This window comes from Harpegnathos saltator, unplaced genomic scaffold, assembly GCF_003227715.2.
Source record: "Harpegnathos saltator strain DR-91 unplaced genomic scaffold, Hsal_v8.6 scaffold8, whole genome shotgun sequence".
In the NCBI taxonomy this organism is placed as follows: Eukaryota; Metazoa; Arthropoda; class Insecta; order Hymenoptera; family Formicidae; genus Harpegnathos; species Harpegnathos saltator.
This window is the reverse complement of record NW_020230648.1, coordinates 486129-499699: the sequence shown is the minus strand read 5'-3', so window position 1 is coordinate 499699 and position 13571 is coordinate 486129. Positions and strand designations below refer to the sequence as shown.

The 13571-nt window shown below is 32.9% G+C and overlaps 2 protein-coding genes across 5 annotated transcripts; one reads left to right on the top strand and one right to left on the bottom strand.

Moving 5' to 3' along the window:
• Positions 1-852: 852 nt before the first annotated feature.
• On the bottom strand, positions 853-2862 carry LOC112590402 (uncharacterized). 2 transcript variants are annotated; one of them, XM_025306752.1, is made up of 3 exons: positions 2574-2846; positions 2020-2370; positions 853-1945 (listed from the first exon to the last, which is right to left on the bottom strand). In XM_025306752.1, exons 1-3 carry the CDS (start codon positions 2583-2585, stop codon positions 1532-1534), a joined length of 777 nt encoding a protein of 258 aa, XP_025162537.1. In that variant the 5' UTR covers positions 2586-2846; the 3' UTR covers positions 853-1531. The 2 variants fall into 2 exon arrangements, with proteins under 2 accessions (XP_025162537.1, XP_025162538.1); XM_025306753.1 differs by having other exon boundaries at positions 1877-1938; positions 2574-2862.
• Positions 2863-3271: 409 nt separating this feature from the next.
• Pink1 (PTEN-induced putative kinase 1) lies at positions 3272-6616 on the top strand. 3 transcript variants are annotated; one of them, XM_011152556.3, is made up of 8 exons: positions 3272-3444; positions 3512-3771; positions 4175-4455; positions 4571-5109; positions 5195-5317; positions 5451-5865; positions 5975-6073; positions 6160-6411. In XM_011152556.3, exons 2-8 carry the CDS (start codon positions 3642-3644, stop codon positions 6409-6411), a joined length of 1839 nt encoding a protein of 612 aa, XP_011150858.1. In that variant the 5' UTR covers positions 3272-3444; positions 3512-3641. The 3 variants fall into 3 exon arrangements, with proteins under 3 accessions (XP_011150858.1, XP_025162536.1, XP_019700159.1); XM_025306751.1 differs by having other exon boundaries at positions 3274-3444; positions 3495-3771; XM_019844600.2 differs by lacking the exon at positions 3272-3444 and having other exon boundaries at positions 3642-3771; positions 6160-6616.
• Positions 6617-13571: the final 6955 nt, after the last annotated feature.

Genomic DNA, 13571 nt, shown 5'->3' with positions numbered 1-13571 from the left:
AAAAGGTCGATTTCGACAATTACACAAATTACCGTTACGTGATATCCCTTTTATGACTCAGATTATAGTAAGCTGTTGTGTACTTCATAATATATGTTTAGATAGTGGAGATAATGGCAATGATTTTTATGATGAAGATCTCGTTGCAGAAGAACTTAATCCGATACAAAATTATGATGAAAGAGAGGAAATGTTATACGGAGAAAATTTGGATCGTCGAACTTTGTTATTTAGAGAAATATTTCCTTGAAATATTTGCTTAGATTAATTTATATGATATGATTGTTTAAAAGTAAATGAGTACAATAACAAAAATAAAAAAATATATTCATAAAATGGCACTTGTAATCGATTAAGCACACCTCTAAAATATTCCGAACATTTTCCTTTTGCTCTAACAATCAATAAATGACCGTAAAATTCACATGACATAATAATGAGGAAATGTACGTTAAAAAGGAAGATTGTGTGTAATTTAAAAACAATAAGGAAAAATATTTATCTAATAATATTTTATTTTATATAAGAACTTAAAATTATTTTGTAATAAAATATAACATATTGAATGAGCAACTCTTTTGACTTTCATACAACTTAAAGTTTATATTAGTTTATTTTATTTTAATATTTATTTTGTAATCAGTAAACTTATAAATAATAATATATATTTTGTACTTTGTACATGTCTAAATAATATTTTAAAGCAATTATCGAAAGTGAACATAATCAACACAAAATTTCAGTCTTGTCAGCACCTTAAAATTATTTTAAACTTAATTATTATAATTCTTTAATAAATACTTTCAACGTTGGAATAGTTATAACTAATATAAATACATAAATTTTTTTAAACAAAACTAATTTTAAATTCTTTAATCACATTAAACAAAATCTTAATAATATAAAAGAATACTTTTTATCTATTCATTTAGCTTTATCAAAATTATTTTCGCACACATACGTGCAATTATTGCACTGTGTTGAATAGCAAACATTTTCAACTAAATAAGAACTGTTACATTTTTATTAATAACCCATACAGCATAGATCTCCAAGGACATTCTAAAGACATCCTGAAGACGTCTCTACGTTCCTAGAACGTTCCTAAGACGTCCTGAGGACATTCCTTGAGATTTAGTGCTGTTTGGGAACTTTTAAATTATCTTTCTGTACTATTCTTAAAAAAATTTTTTTTGTTCGAATGTTTTCAAAACATTTTACTTTCTTCTATAAGCATAATTAAATATTATTACAAGTAAATAAAAAATATCACTGTTCTTGAATATTTGGTTTAGAAAATACTGCTTCGAGATTGAATAATATTTCTTAATATATCACATTTTTCTTTTTCAGTTCTTTTCTTTCAGTTTCTTTTTCAATAGACATTTTCTCTCGATGTAGCTCTATCTTTTGCCTTAATCTTTGCTCTTCGAATAACATTATCTTCTTTTTCAAATGTACCTTTTCTCTCTTTAATTCAAGTTCTTCCGTTTTTCTTTTAGATTCCATTTCATCAAAATTTTTCCTATCTTCATATTTTTGTTGCATAAGTTGAAGATGTTGTAGCCATTGGTGTTCTAATTCTACTTTTGAACGAGCTATTTGTGAACCTGTTCCATGTTTTCTTTTGTACTGTTTTTCTTTCTGTATATTTTTCGTTACTACTCTTTTCTTCTTCCATGCTGACATTTTCTAATTCATTACTGACTACTTCACTTATATTTTGTGTTTCAGATTGATTGGATACACTATGCTCCAATATTGGTGAGTTAAAGCAATTTTCTTTATTGATATTACCATGTATATCACCTAAAATATCCATTAATCGCTTTTCAAATTCATCGAACATCTTTGGAGCATTTCCACTTCTACAATTGTGATCTTTCTTTTTATTATATGATTTTTTTAACGCACTAAATTTCCATCTAACTTGGTCACCTGTTAACTGCAGAGATGAGTTAAAAAATACATATAGTACATGTAAAGTAATAAATATAATATAATGTTTTATAAACTTACTGGTGCATTAGATAATGAGAATTCATTAAGGTCAGTAGCTATAGATTGCCAAAATCTTTTATTTTTTTTTGTATTATCCACTTCAATATTTCGAGCTTCATAAGCAGACAGAAGAGCAAAAGTAGCTTGCTTAGTCCATATAAATTTACACTCCTGCAATTCTTGCTGTAAAATTGTTGCATCCGGCCTTCTTTGTATTTGCTGTCCATTAATATAACTATTTTCTTGGGACAGATTGATAGAATCCGCTTTTTGTTGTACATTATTACAATTTATACTATTTTTATCAATATTCTTGAAAACAATTTTTCCTGCAGTTTGCAATGCTTGCAAGTCCTTCATTGAAATAGTCTACAATATTACAAAACCAAAAATTAGAAATAAATAGACAATTAAACAATTAGAAATAAATAACTTACATATACTTTTATCGAGTATTTCAATAATTCAATTTTGCTGTTATCACTATTCTAAATAATATATTTTATACAAAACAAATATAATATTAAAAAAGCATTACAAATAATTATGAAACAAATATTTGTTTTATATACCTTTATTGCCATTATTATATGAATATATTTTTCTTTTCGGTTGATACACGATTAATATACAATGTCGGTATAATCAAGACTATAGTGATTTTACATATTTATTGTACTCTAGGACTTTTTTCTTCGTCTATATTCGCAACTTCGCTCAATCCTCAGCAAAAGCAGAGTTATTCCAAGTCGACTTAAGTAACCAACACATTGCGACACAAATTAAATGGAAAGCAGAAATGACACTAGAAGTCGACTTAAGTCGACTTGTGTCACTAAATGGAAAGCACCCTGTGTTGCTGAATGAAAATACTGCGTTCTGATTGGTGCATTTCCATTCATCTTCGGAAATGTACCAATCAGAACGCGGTATTTTTATCCAGCAAGCAGTCCAACACGAAAACAAGCACCGTGTGCTGCTGGCTTTAATTTGATTGAGATGGTAAGTTAGTTTCTACGTTTTTTTATTTCTCATTACGATATCAACTATTAACTTAAATATGCAAATATATTTAATAATTAATGTAAAATTAATATATTTTACTCACATTATTTGCCATTTCACCGGTAATATTGTTGCAACTTCGTACTTACGATGTAAATGTATGTGCAATATTACATGCAAATGTATTTCATTTTAATTATTTTTCTTGTTCTGTGATTGGTCCAAGTCACTGATTCCATACGTTCCTTTTATTTAACTTACTACCGACTAAAACTAGCGGAAAGGCGATTCCGCTCGGAATCCATAATAGCATAAACGCACGAGCAGAATTTCAATCGGAAACTCGCCAGTCGGAATCTCGCGTTTCCGAGCGGAATCGTAAAAAGTTCTATAATAGGTACTTTGGTCTCATCGATAACTTCGGAAGGAACTATATAAGTAAGGTAGAATTTTGGAACGTATCATATCGGCCATTGTAATATCTATAGTCTGTTTGTCTGTTTAGATGCGCAGTTAACGAGTTGTATGATCGTGTTGAAATTATAGCTTTCACAACGGCTTTTCCAACAGTTTTGAAGGCGTATCTGATCCACGAACTTGCTCGCCGGGCTGTTCCAGCCCAGGGGAGCAAAGAAATGTCAATACGGACGGCAGTTCATAGACTTGTGCAAAATGGTCGGATCGTCCTACGCTCATTGCAAAATAAGCCCTATTCGAACGGATACGTATATAAACGTCTCAACAAGATACACGTTGCGCAGGCGAGTAAGTTACATCTGATGACCTTATTTGCAGTAAATAGAGTCACGAAATTCTTCGTGTCATGAAACCTCAAAATCGGTGTAAAACGAAACCACCATATATAATTTTACTTCAATTTTGTATTTTGATCAAGAGTGTGGCTGTAAACATATTTATTTCTATTACCAAGTGTAAGATAATATGCGCCCTAAATTAATTTATAATGGAAAGTAAGACATCTTTGTAGGGAAAATTGTAAGGATAAGACGTATCACTGTTTACTGGACAATTTGTGTAAAAAATATCGAATTTAATCACAACATTATTGCTAAATTTAGAATACTTCGTGAAAACACAGTAATCGAACAAATTAACATACTGTGATGTTAAATTACATTTCCTAATATTTCTTGTTTATTTTGATAAGGTGAGTCCCAAAATAGCCTTCTTTGCCAGAATAGTGGCAATGTATCAAGCACAAGCAGGCATCTTGGTTATTTGGGAACACATGCACGACGTATTTTTGTCGATAACATCTTAAAGAGAGTAACAAATAGTCTTGCAGCTGATTTACGAAGACGTGCAGCAAGCAGACTTGTATTTGGTGATTCTGCGCCATTTTTTGCTCTTGTCGGTGTGTCATTAGCATCAGGCACTGGTATATTAACCAAAGATAATGAGCTGGATGGAGTATGTTGGGAAATTCGAGTTGAGTTTGCATTTTTTTAATAACTAAACCAAACAAATATTATTTGTCCTTATTAATATTTTGAATGTCCTGAAGATGTAAAATATGTTTTGTAATATAATATATGGTACCTAGGAAGCAGTTTCTAAATTACGTTGGAATATGCCACAAAATGACAAGAATTATAAAATTATCTCAAATGAAGAAAATACTGTGACTTTACAAAACTTTGTGATTGGACCCATCATTGCTAAAGGTTGTTCTGCAGCTGTCTACGCAGCAAGATTTGTAGACGCTAAGGTGGAGAAAAATAGCAATTCAATCAATATTGATACTGAAGCAAAAGACAAAAATACATTCCCATTTGCTATTAAAATGATGTTCAATTATAATACAGAATCTAATGCTGCTGCTATTTTGAGGGCCATGTATAGGGAGACAGTACCTTCTAAAAATTGTTGTATAAGTAACAACATAACTCATTGGGAACGAAAATTAATAGAAAATAAAACAATATTACCATCTCATCCAAATATTGTGGCTATGTATAATGTTTTTGCTGATAAAATACCAATATTACCTGATTCTTGGGGCATGTATCCTGATGCTTTACCAACTAGAATCAATCCTCATGGATCAGGCAGGAATATGAGTTTATTTTTGTTAATGAAAAGGTTATTGTTGAATGGAACAAAATTATATTTATAATTTTATATTTCATATATATGTTACATTCTGATATATGTTATATCATTTTAGATATGATGTTACATTGAAACAATATTTGGTAAGTCGAAAGGTTGATATGCGTGTATCAATATTGTTACTTGCTCAGCTATTGGAAGCGATAGCTCATATGAATGTGAATGGCATAGTGCATCGGTAAGAAAATAATTACTTGTTCATCTTATATGTTATATATATGGTAACATCGACAAGTTGAAAAGTAAGAATATATTAGTGTATACAATGATATCAATTTTATATTTTATCTTTTATAATATTTATGAAATAGAGATCTGAAAAGTGACAATATTTTACTCGATTTATCGGAAGAAACTGATAATTGCCCATCTCTGGTTGTAACGGATTTTGGCTGCTGTTTGGCTGATAAGGATTATGGACTATATTTGCCTTATAACACTCATGATATCGATAAAGGTGGCAATGTTGCATTAATGGCACCGGAAGTAATAACAGCAATACCGGGACCTTTCACTAAAATAAATTACACAAAAGCTGATTTATGGACAGTGGGCACCATAGCATACGAGATATTTGGCACCAAAAACCCATTCTATAGTGAAAATGGTGAAGAAGTTTTAAAAAATTATAGTTATACCGAAAGTGAACTTCCTATGTTACCTGAGAATATGCCACCTATTATTAATGCCGTTATAAAAAATGCATTGTCAAGAAGTTTATATAAGGTTTGTAGAGTAAGAGAAGTAAAGTTAGAAAAGTATATTCATAAACAGTTAAAACTATATTCTTGAAATTAAGTGATAATAAAATATTTGCTTGTATATATGTATGCAGCGACTTGATACACAACTTGCGGCGACCATAATGCAACTTTATCTATGGGCACCTAGTTCGTGGCTAAAAAATGTGGTTCAATTACCAACTAGCAATGAGGTAACATATATAGCGAATAATTTTAATATATTTAAAAAGGACCTAAATAAGATATGAATCTGAATTTTGATATATTTTTGTGATAGATTATGCAATGGCTTTTGTGTTTGACTACAAAGATTCTTTGTGAAGGACGAAGTGCAGATTTTTCTTCATCACATGGGTTACTCAGCAATTCAGAATATATTGATGAAAGTAATACATATAAACAAATGAATTCAACACATCCTTATGGAAGACGCACAATGCCAGAATATCAATTAATTGCTAGCTTTCTTAGCAGGATAACACTTGGTAATATTAGAAACGCATTAAAATGGATAAAACAAAATGTATAATTATGAATATATATAATGTATGATTACGAGCGATGTACAATTAAGAACGATACAAATTTATAGTTATATATTATATATTTCGAGAAAGATAAAAGATAATTAAAATTTTACATGGGTAGTTATTTATTTACGGAATATTGACTAATGACTCAAAATAATGAGAATATGCAATTTCGAGAAGATTGGCAAAGTTTATTCTCTATTTAGTATAACTTTATTATTATTATTATTATTGTTTCCGTATTTAATTCTCGGTATTTTATTTTCATAAGTTGTCAAATATAAAAAGATAAATTATTTCGAAGAACATATATAAATAAATATGTAAGTACGTATATAAATAAATATAATGTAAATTGATCTCAAAGAAATACTGGCCAGCATAAATCCTCTTGTTTAATGCCTTATAATTAAAGGAAAGTCGATGTTGTTTTTATGTTCTTTTTATAAATTTAATTTGAATATCATGCCTAATTTATTTCAATTCATTGGCAATTGGTAATCAGGAAAAGAGTAAGGAAAAAAGAAATATGACAGAAAAAATTAGATCATTAATATTAAAATAAAATGTGATATTTTAACACACAATATAATACATGAAAGTCTAAGAGTGCCGTTCTATATAGAACGGAGAAGCAGAACGGAAAAAGTCTAGTGGGGATTAACTAATGAGAATAATTATTGTCAGAGATTTCTTCTATGGCTGTGTTCTGATAGAGCACTAGATATACAAGGTCTGCCAAAAGTTCCGGAACGGCTAATTATTTAAAAAAATAATTGTTTAAAACAATGTTTGAAACAAGAGTTGTAGGACTTAAAAAAAGCTATCAGATATTGATAATTGTTTGACCTTGGAATGACCTTGAGAAATGTTATCAAGGTCGACAAAAATCTTAAATGGAAACTCGAATTTTTTATTACACCGTTTTTTTCCACTAATTAATTTGAACAACTTGTTTGAAACATTTTTTTATTTGCCTAATATTTTTTTAGATATTTAAGGATAACTTGGTAACTTTTTTAATATTTAACTTGCGATATCTCGCTAACCGTTTGTCGGGATAAAAAAATGTTACTAGACTTTTCTATTCTACTTGGTCTCAAGAATATATTACAATAGCGCCTTGACTTTTGTTAATTTGATGATTTTGAAATTTCGGAAGATCGATAAATTAACAAAAAATAGAGCATTATTGTACCAATATATTTTTGAGATCAAATAGAATAAAAAATTTTAGTACCATTTTTTATCCCGACAAACAGCGAGGTATCGTAAGTTAAATATTGAGAAAGTTACCAAGTTATCCTTAAATATCTCAAAAAATATTGGGCAAATAATAAAATGTTTCAGACAAAAGTTGTTCAAATTAATTAGTGGAAAAAGATGGTGTAATAAAAAATTCGAGTTTCTATTTAAAATTTTTATGTCGACCTTGATAACGTTTCTCAAGGTCATTCCAAGGTCAAACAATTATCAATATCTGATAGCTTTTTTTAAGCCCTACAACTCTTGTTTCAAACATTGTTTCAAACAATCATTATTTTTTGAAATAATTAGCCGTTCCGGAACTTTTGGCAGATCTTGTACAGGTATTCGCATTAAAATCAAGAGACACGGCAGTGTCTCGCGCCAAGTGCACGCGAGAGCGACGCGACGTGCACGGGCCGCGAGACCGGCCGGATATCTTTACACGAAACACTTAAGGCTCGTCTACATTAGCTGTAAGAGTAAGGCTGTAAGGCTGTAACGTAAGCTGTCAGCGAATGAAAATATTTCATTTCGTGTCTTGCAACCTTACAGCCTTACTCTTACAGCTAATGTAGACGAGCCTTTAAGGTCATTCTACAATACGTGTCGTAAGTTGTAAGCCGTAAGAATTGGCGAATCACAGTCGATTATTACAAAAATAATCGGCTATAATTGGTCAGTTCTTACGGCTTACAACTTACGACACGTATTGTAGAAGACCTTTAGTTGATCGGAGGCAAGATTGGGAGCTTTCCGGCAAGGAGACACAAATAGACACTGTGTCACACTGTGTAAGAGCCAGCGGCACACGGTGCTTGTTTTCGTGCTGGATTGCTTGCTAGATGAAAATACTGCGTTCTGATTGGTGCATTTCCATCCATTTTCGGAAATGTACCAATCACAACGTAATATTTTCATCCAGCAAGCAATCCAGCACGAAAACAAGCACTGTGTGCCGCTGACTTAACACAATGTCTGAGTGCTTAATGGAACGCTTTTTGATTCTCGATACAGTCACTAGTTGGTGCTAACTGAAGTTTGGTTGCTTTATTCTCGAACATAACCTTTAATTTACAGATTAATATTTGTCAAATAAAGAAGTCCGGAAAAATTACATAAAATAGGACAACAGTATAAGTATTCCAGGTTCATTAAGAATAGACACATAGCTTCAGGTACATACGCCTGAAAGCATACTTTTCCACCAGCCGGTAGTAGTTTAAAAAAATGAGTATTTGCAGTACTTATTAAAATATAGTATCTGTTAATTTAAAAAAAAAGAAGGCAATTTGCATTTTTACATAACGGTAAATTTCATTACAACGTTAATAATGTATTCATTAATTAAATGTTTTAAAAATAACTTTAAAATTGATATAAATATAATCTTAATACTAACTTTCTTAATGTTAACAATTTATAAACAGATGGATCGGCTAGAGATGAAACAATTAATAAAAACGTTCAGTACTTCGAATAGTGATGAATCAAACACTACTATATTCCAAAGCAGTAATGACAATAGCTTGACATCAACAAGTATTGAAGAGGAAAATGAAGATGCCTTATTGTTTCTTTTGATACACTACTTAATGAATACTAGAAGAAGACATCGTATTGAAAATTATCTACAAATCGTTGATTTGTGGACAGATATAGAATTCAAAGAACATTTACGGTTAACTCGACATACACCTTTAATTTTAATGGAGGAGTTAGAATTATCAGAATATATTCCATCACATTCTTTTGGCGTAAGACCGATATCAGCAAAACTAAGTTTTTTACTGTTTTTATAGTACATAGCTAACACAGAACCATTACGAACTATATCTGACAGATTTAATATTTCAATCTCTTCTGTTTTTCGGGTTCTTCGACAAGTTGTAGCTTGGCTTTTAACAAAACTAGATGTGGTCATTAAATGGCCATAAGAACACGAAGTTATGATTACATGCGAAAAATTTAGTACAAAACGAGGGATGCATAACGTTTTAGGCGCAATAGATAGTACTCACATTCAAATTATAAAACCTACTTCTAATGCACGAAATTATTGTAATCGGAAAAAATTTTTTTCTATAAATTTACAAGCCGTTGTAGATGCAGATATGCGTTTTAATAATATATATTGCGGTTAACCTGGTTCTCTGCACGATACACGGGTATTCAGGAGATTACTTTTATATGAAACAGCTACTGTAGATAAAAGTTTATTATTTCCTAATCATACATTTCTGTTAGGTGATTCGTTATATCCGTGCTTATCATGGCTTGTTCCACCCTTTCGGGATAATGGACATCTAACGCCTCAACAAACATAATTCAATTTTATGCATTCATCTATACGAATAATCGTTGAAAAAGCATTTGGACAATTGAAAGGACGTTTCCGTCGTAATAAAATTTTTTACAGAATACCGCGACATGACGTTCACTACTAATACAGTGATTGCAGCTGACATACTCCATAATTATTGCATTGATAACAATGATATTTATGATTTTTCCGAATATAATGACATTGATTGTATAAATGTATATAATAATGAACTTAATATTCCTAATTATGAAGTAGGAGTAGATCGCAGAATGTGCTTATTCCCCAGATAGCCAAGCCTGCGCGAGCAAATCTCGAACGGAGTTTAACCTCAACTGTTGATCGCAAATAGGCACCAAATTTAAAGCAAGATTTATTATATCAAATTCTGCTGTTAAACTGCGGTCAAATACGCGACAAACCTTGACGTAAAGCATTTGATACAAATTTGCAGCAAACAACACTCAAACCTTGCGCGCATAACTTGGCAGCAAGTTGGCGGCAACACCGGAGCAGCATCTTGAACTCAAGACTTGAGTGCAAGTTGACAGCAAATTCGCAGCAACGTTTGCACAAAAACAGCTGATCGCTTTAAATGGCGCGCATGGCGTATATAACCTCAGTCGTTAGGATAGAATTGGTATTTATGAATAAACAAGTTAGAACCGACGTTTGTGAGAAGTAGACAAGAAATGTATATTTTATTTTGTAAAAATATGAAATACATATTTTATATAAATAATGTTTGCGATGTAACATAAATCTTGTCAAAAAAGATTTTAAATGGACGTTGCGAATGCACCTTTTATATTGTCGCCTTGCTCCCGTTAAGCCCCTTGCACAATGCCAGGCAACAGGCAATAAGAATAAAAATAGACCAATCACAAAAGATTATTCTTGTAATAGTCGATTGTGATTGGTCTATTTTTATTCTTGTTGCCTGTTGCCTGGTATTGTGCAGAGGACTTTACAGTGCAAAGGACTTTACAGGACTTAGCGCTTTGTATCTTTCTGGACAACATATATGTGTAAAACCGGGACATAAGAAGCCTTTTAAACGTCTTTGAATCGTTTTAAAAACATCATGCAAAGAGACGCCTTTAAAATGTCTAAAATAGAATCTACATTGGTCGTATCGTAGTATCGCAGCGTTGTAACAAACATTACAACGCTGCGACACTATGATACGACCAATGTAGATCCTGCGTAAGGAAATGAACCAGTCTTTCATTTCAAGCGTGGTGATAGAAATGAGAATTTTGATTGATTTATTTCCTTATATATTATTTATTATGCCTATGCAAAAGTGCGTGCTTCCCGCTTAACTCGTTATTGAAGTTAACGACGGTTTCATTATTGTTGCGCAGCGTTTCTACGTATACAAAAGATACATAACGATAACGAAACTGTCGTTAACTCTAGTAACAAAATCGCACTACTGCATGGCAAGCGCTTCCTTCTACGTCGCGATTTCCGCTGCACGCTCCTTGATCGTCTGCAAACAAACACGGACGAATATATCAGGTGTAGTAAAAAGAAATCCATTATTTTTCCAATAGATGGCTTTAGTTATCTGTATCTCGCGTTGTATAAGTCCGATCGGGTTCCACTAGATGGCGTTAGAAAGATGAGATTTCGTACTAACTTTTCTGACAGTTTTGTGATTAGTTGACTCAGTTTTGTTTGAGCGCGCATCAAAGATGGACACTAGCAAAGAGAAAATACGCTATATTTTACAGCTTTTCTTCGATAAAGGCGGAAACGCAAACCAGGCGGCTGAAAATGTGAATAGTGTTTATGGTCCTGATACTGTAACAGCCAATCACGCGCAATTTTGGTTTCGTCGATTCCGTTCCGGTAATTTCGATGTCAAAGATGCACCACGCACTGGAAGGCCAATTGTCGAAAATATCGATAAAATCATGGACATTGTCGAGTCCGACCGTCATGTAAGCACTGTTTCGATTGCCTAAGAGCTAAAGATTGCACAAAAAATCGTTTAGAACCATTTGAATAAGGCTGGATACAAAAAGAAGCTCGATGTATGGGTTAACGCAAAAAAACCTCATGGACCGAATTTCCATCTGCGAATCGCTGCTGAATCGCAACAAAATCGACCCATTTCTGAAGCGGTTGGTCACTGGTGATGAAAAGTGGATCACTTATGACAACGTCAAGCGAAAACGGTCGTGGTCGAATCGCGATGAGCCGGCGGAAACGGTGGCCAAGCCAGGATTGACGGCCAGGAAGATTTTGCTGTGTGTTTGGTTGGATTGGCAGGGAATTATCTACTATGAGCTGCTCCCCTACGGCAAAACTCTTAACTCGGAACTGTACTGTCAACAATTGGACCGTCTGAAGGAAGCAATCGCCCAGAAGCGGCCAGCTTTGGCCAATAGGAGAGGAATTGTGTTCCATCAGGACAACGCCAGGCCACACACATCGATAGTGACTCGCCAGAAGCTCCGGGAGCTTGGTTGGGAGGTTCTTATGCATCCACCTTATAGTTCGGACCTGGCACCAAGTGATTATCATCTGTTCCTGTCCATGGCGAACAATTTTGCTGGTGAAAAATTCGCTTCAAGAGGATTGTGAAAATCGACTGTCTCAATTTTTGGCCAATAGGGACGAGGGCTTCTATGAGAGAGACATAATGAAATTACCTTCAAAATGGCAACAAGTTATCGAACAAAACGGCGCATATTTGACCTAAATCGGATCATTTTAATTGTGGTAATTAAAGTCTTCAATTTCATGCAAAAATAATGGATTTCTTTTTACTACACCTGATATAACAGAATTAGAAGAATTTACAATATACATAGATAATACAATAGAATTAGAAAAATTAGAAATTAGAAAAATAAAATTATACGATTTCACAGGTTTTTAGTTTTTTTTTTTTTTTAAGTGGGGAAATGCCTACGCACATCCCCGGCCGTAGATGCAGAAGCGACCGGAGATAGTGTGGGACTCGCACCCACTAAAACCCCACTGCCCATCGGTCCTTATATGACGGGACTCGGCATCATTTAACCATATGCTGCAAAAAACAAAGAGACAATAAATTTGCGGATTAATATTCATGCGTATTAGTACTAGTAAAGAGAATATTCGTTATACAGCTTACTTCTCTATTCCATATGTATTAAAGCGGCGACGATGTATTTGAATGATTGTATGTCCTCTTCTTCGGTACTGCTGTCGTCTGACGATGTTTTTTCGAACAGAGGCACCCTGTAAACTTTTAATTTGACTTGATTAATATTAATTACATGCCTATCGCTACTTATGTTACTACATTGATATACATGAAACGCTGAAGATGGCAGGCCAACGTTAAAAGCATCATCCATCTCCAAAAATCGCTTTACAATCAAAGAGTAAGAATCTGTGTCAGCAATTACGTCAACGACAATACAGATCGATCCATTCCGCAGAATGCAACAATTGCCTCGCATATGAGTACCTAGGCATATACCGAGCTTTTCTTTTACATCATCGTGGTCATACATCTTTTTTTCTTTTTTTTTTGTTCATGCAGGAGAAATCCATCATGGATACCCCCGTCCCCTTGAGGAGGGGCGGGGG

What these genes read in the sequence shown, in the direction of transcription:
- Pink1 (XM_019844600.2), top strand. Translation starts at nt 3,642, where the DNA reads ATGTCAATACGGACGGCAGTTCATAGACTTGTGCAAAATGGTCGGATC. An exon ending in GAGTATGTTGGGAAATTCGA is followed by an intron (nt 4,456 to 4,570) that starts GTTGAGTTTGCA and finishes TATGGTACCTAG; the next exon opens with GAAGCAGTTTCTAAATTACG. An exon ending in AATTACCAACTAGCAATGAG is followed by an intron (nt 6,074 to 6,159) that starts GTAACATATATA and finishes TTTTTGTGATAG; the next exon opens with ATTATGCAATGGCTTTTGTG.
- LOC112590402 (XM_025306752.1), bottom strand. An exon ending in TCTCATTATCTAATGCACCA is followed by an intron (nt 1,946 to 2,019) that starts GTAAGTTTATAA and finishes TCATCTCTGCAG; the next exon opens with TTAACAGGTGACCAAGTTAG.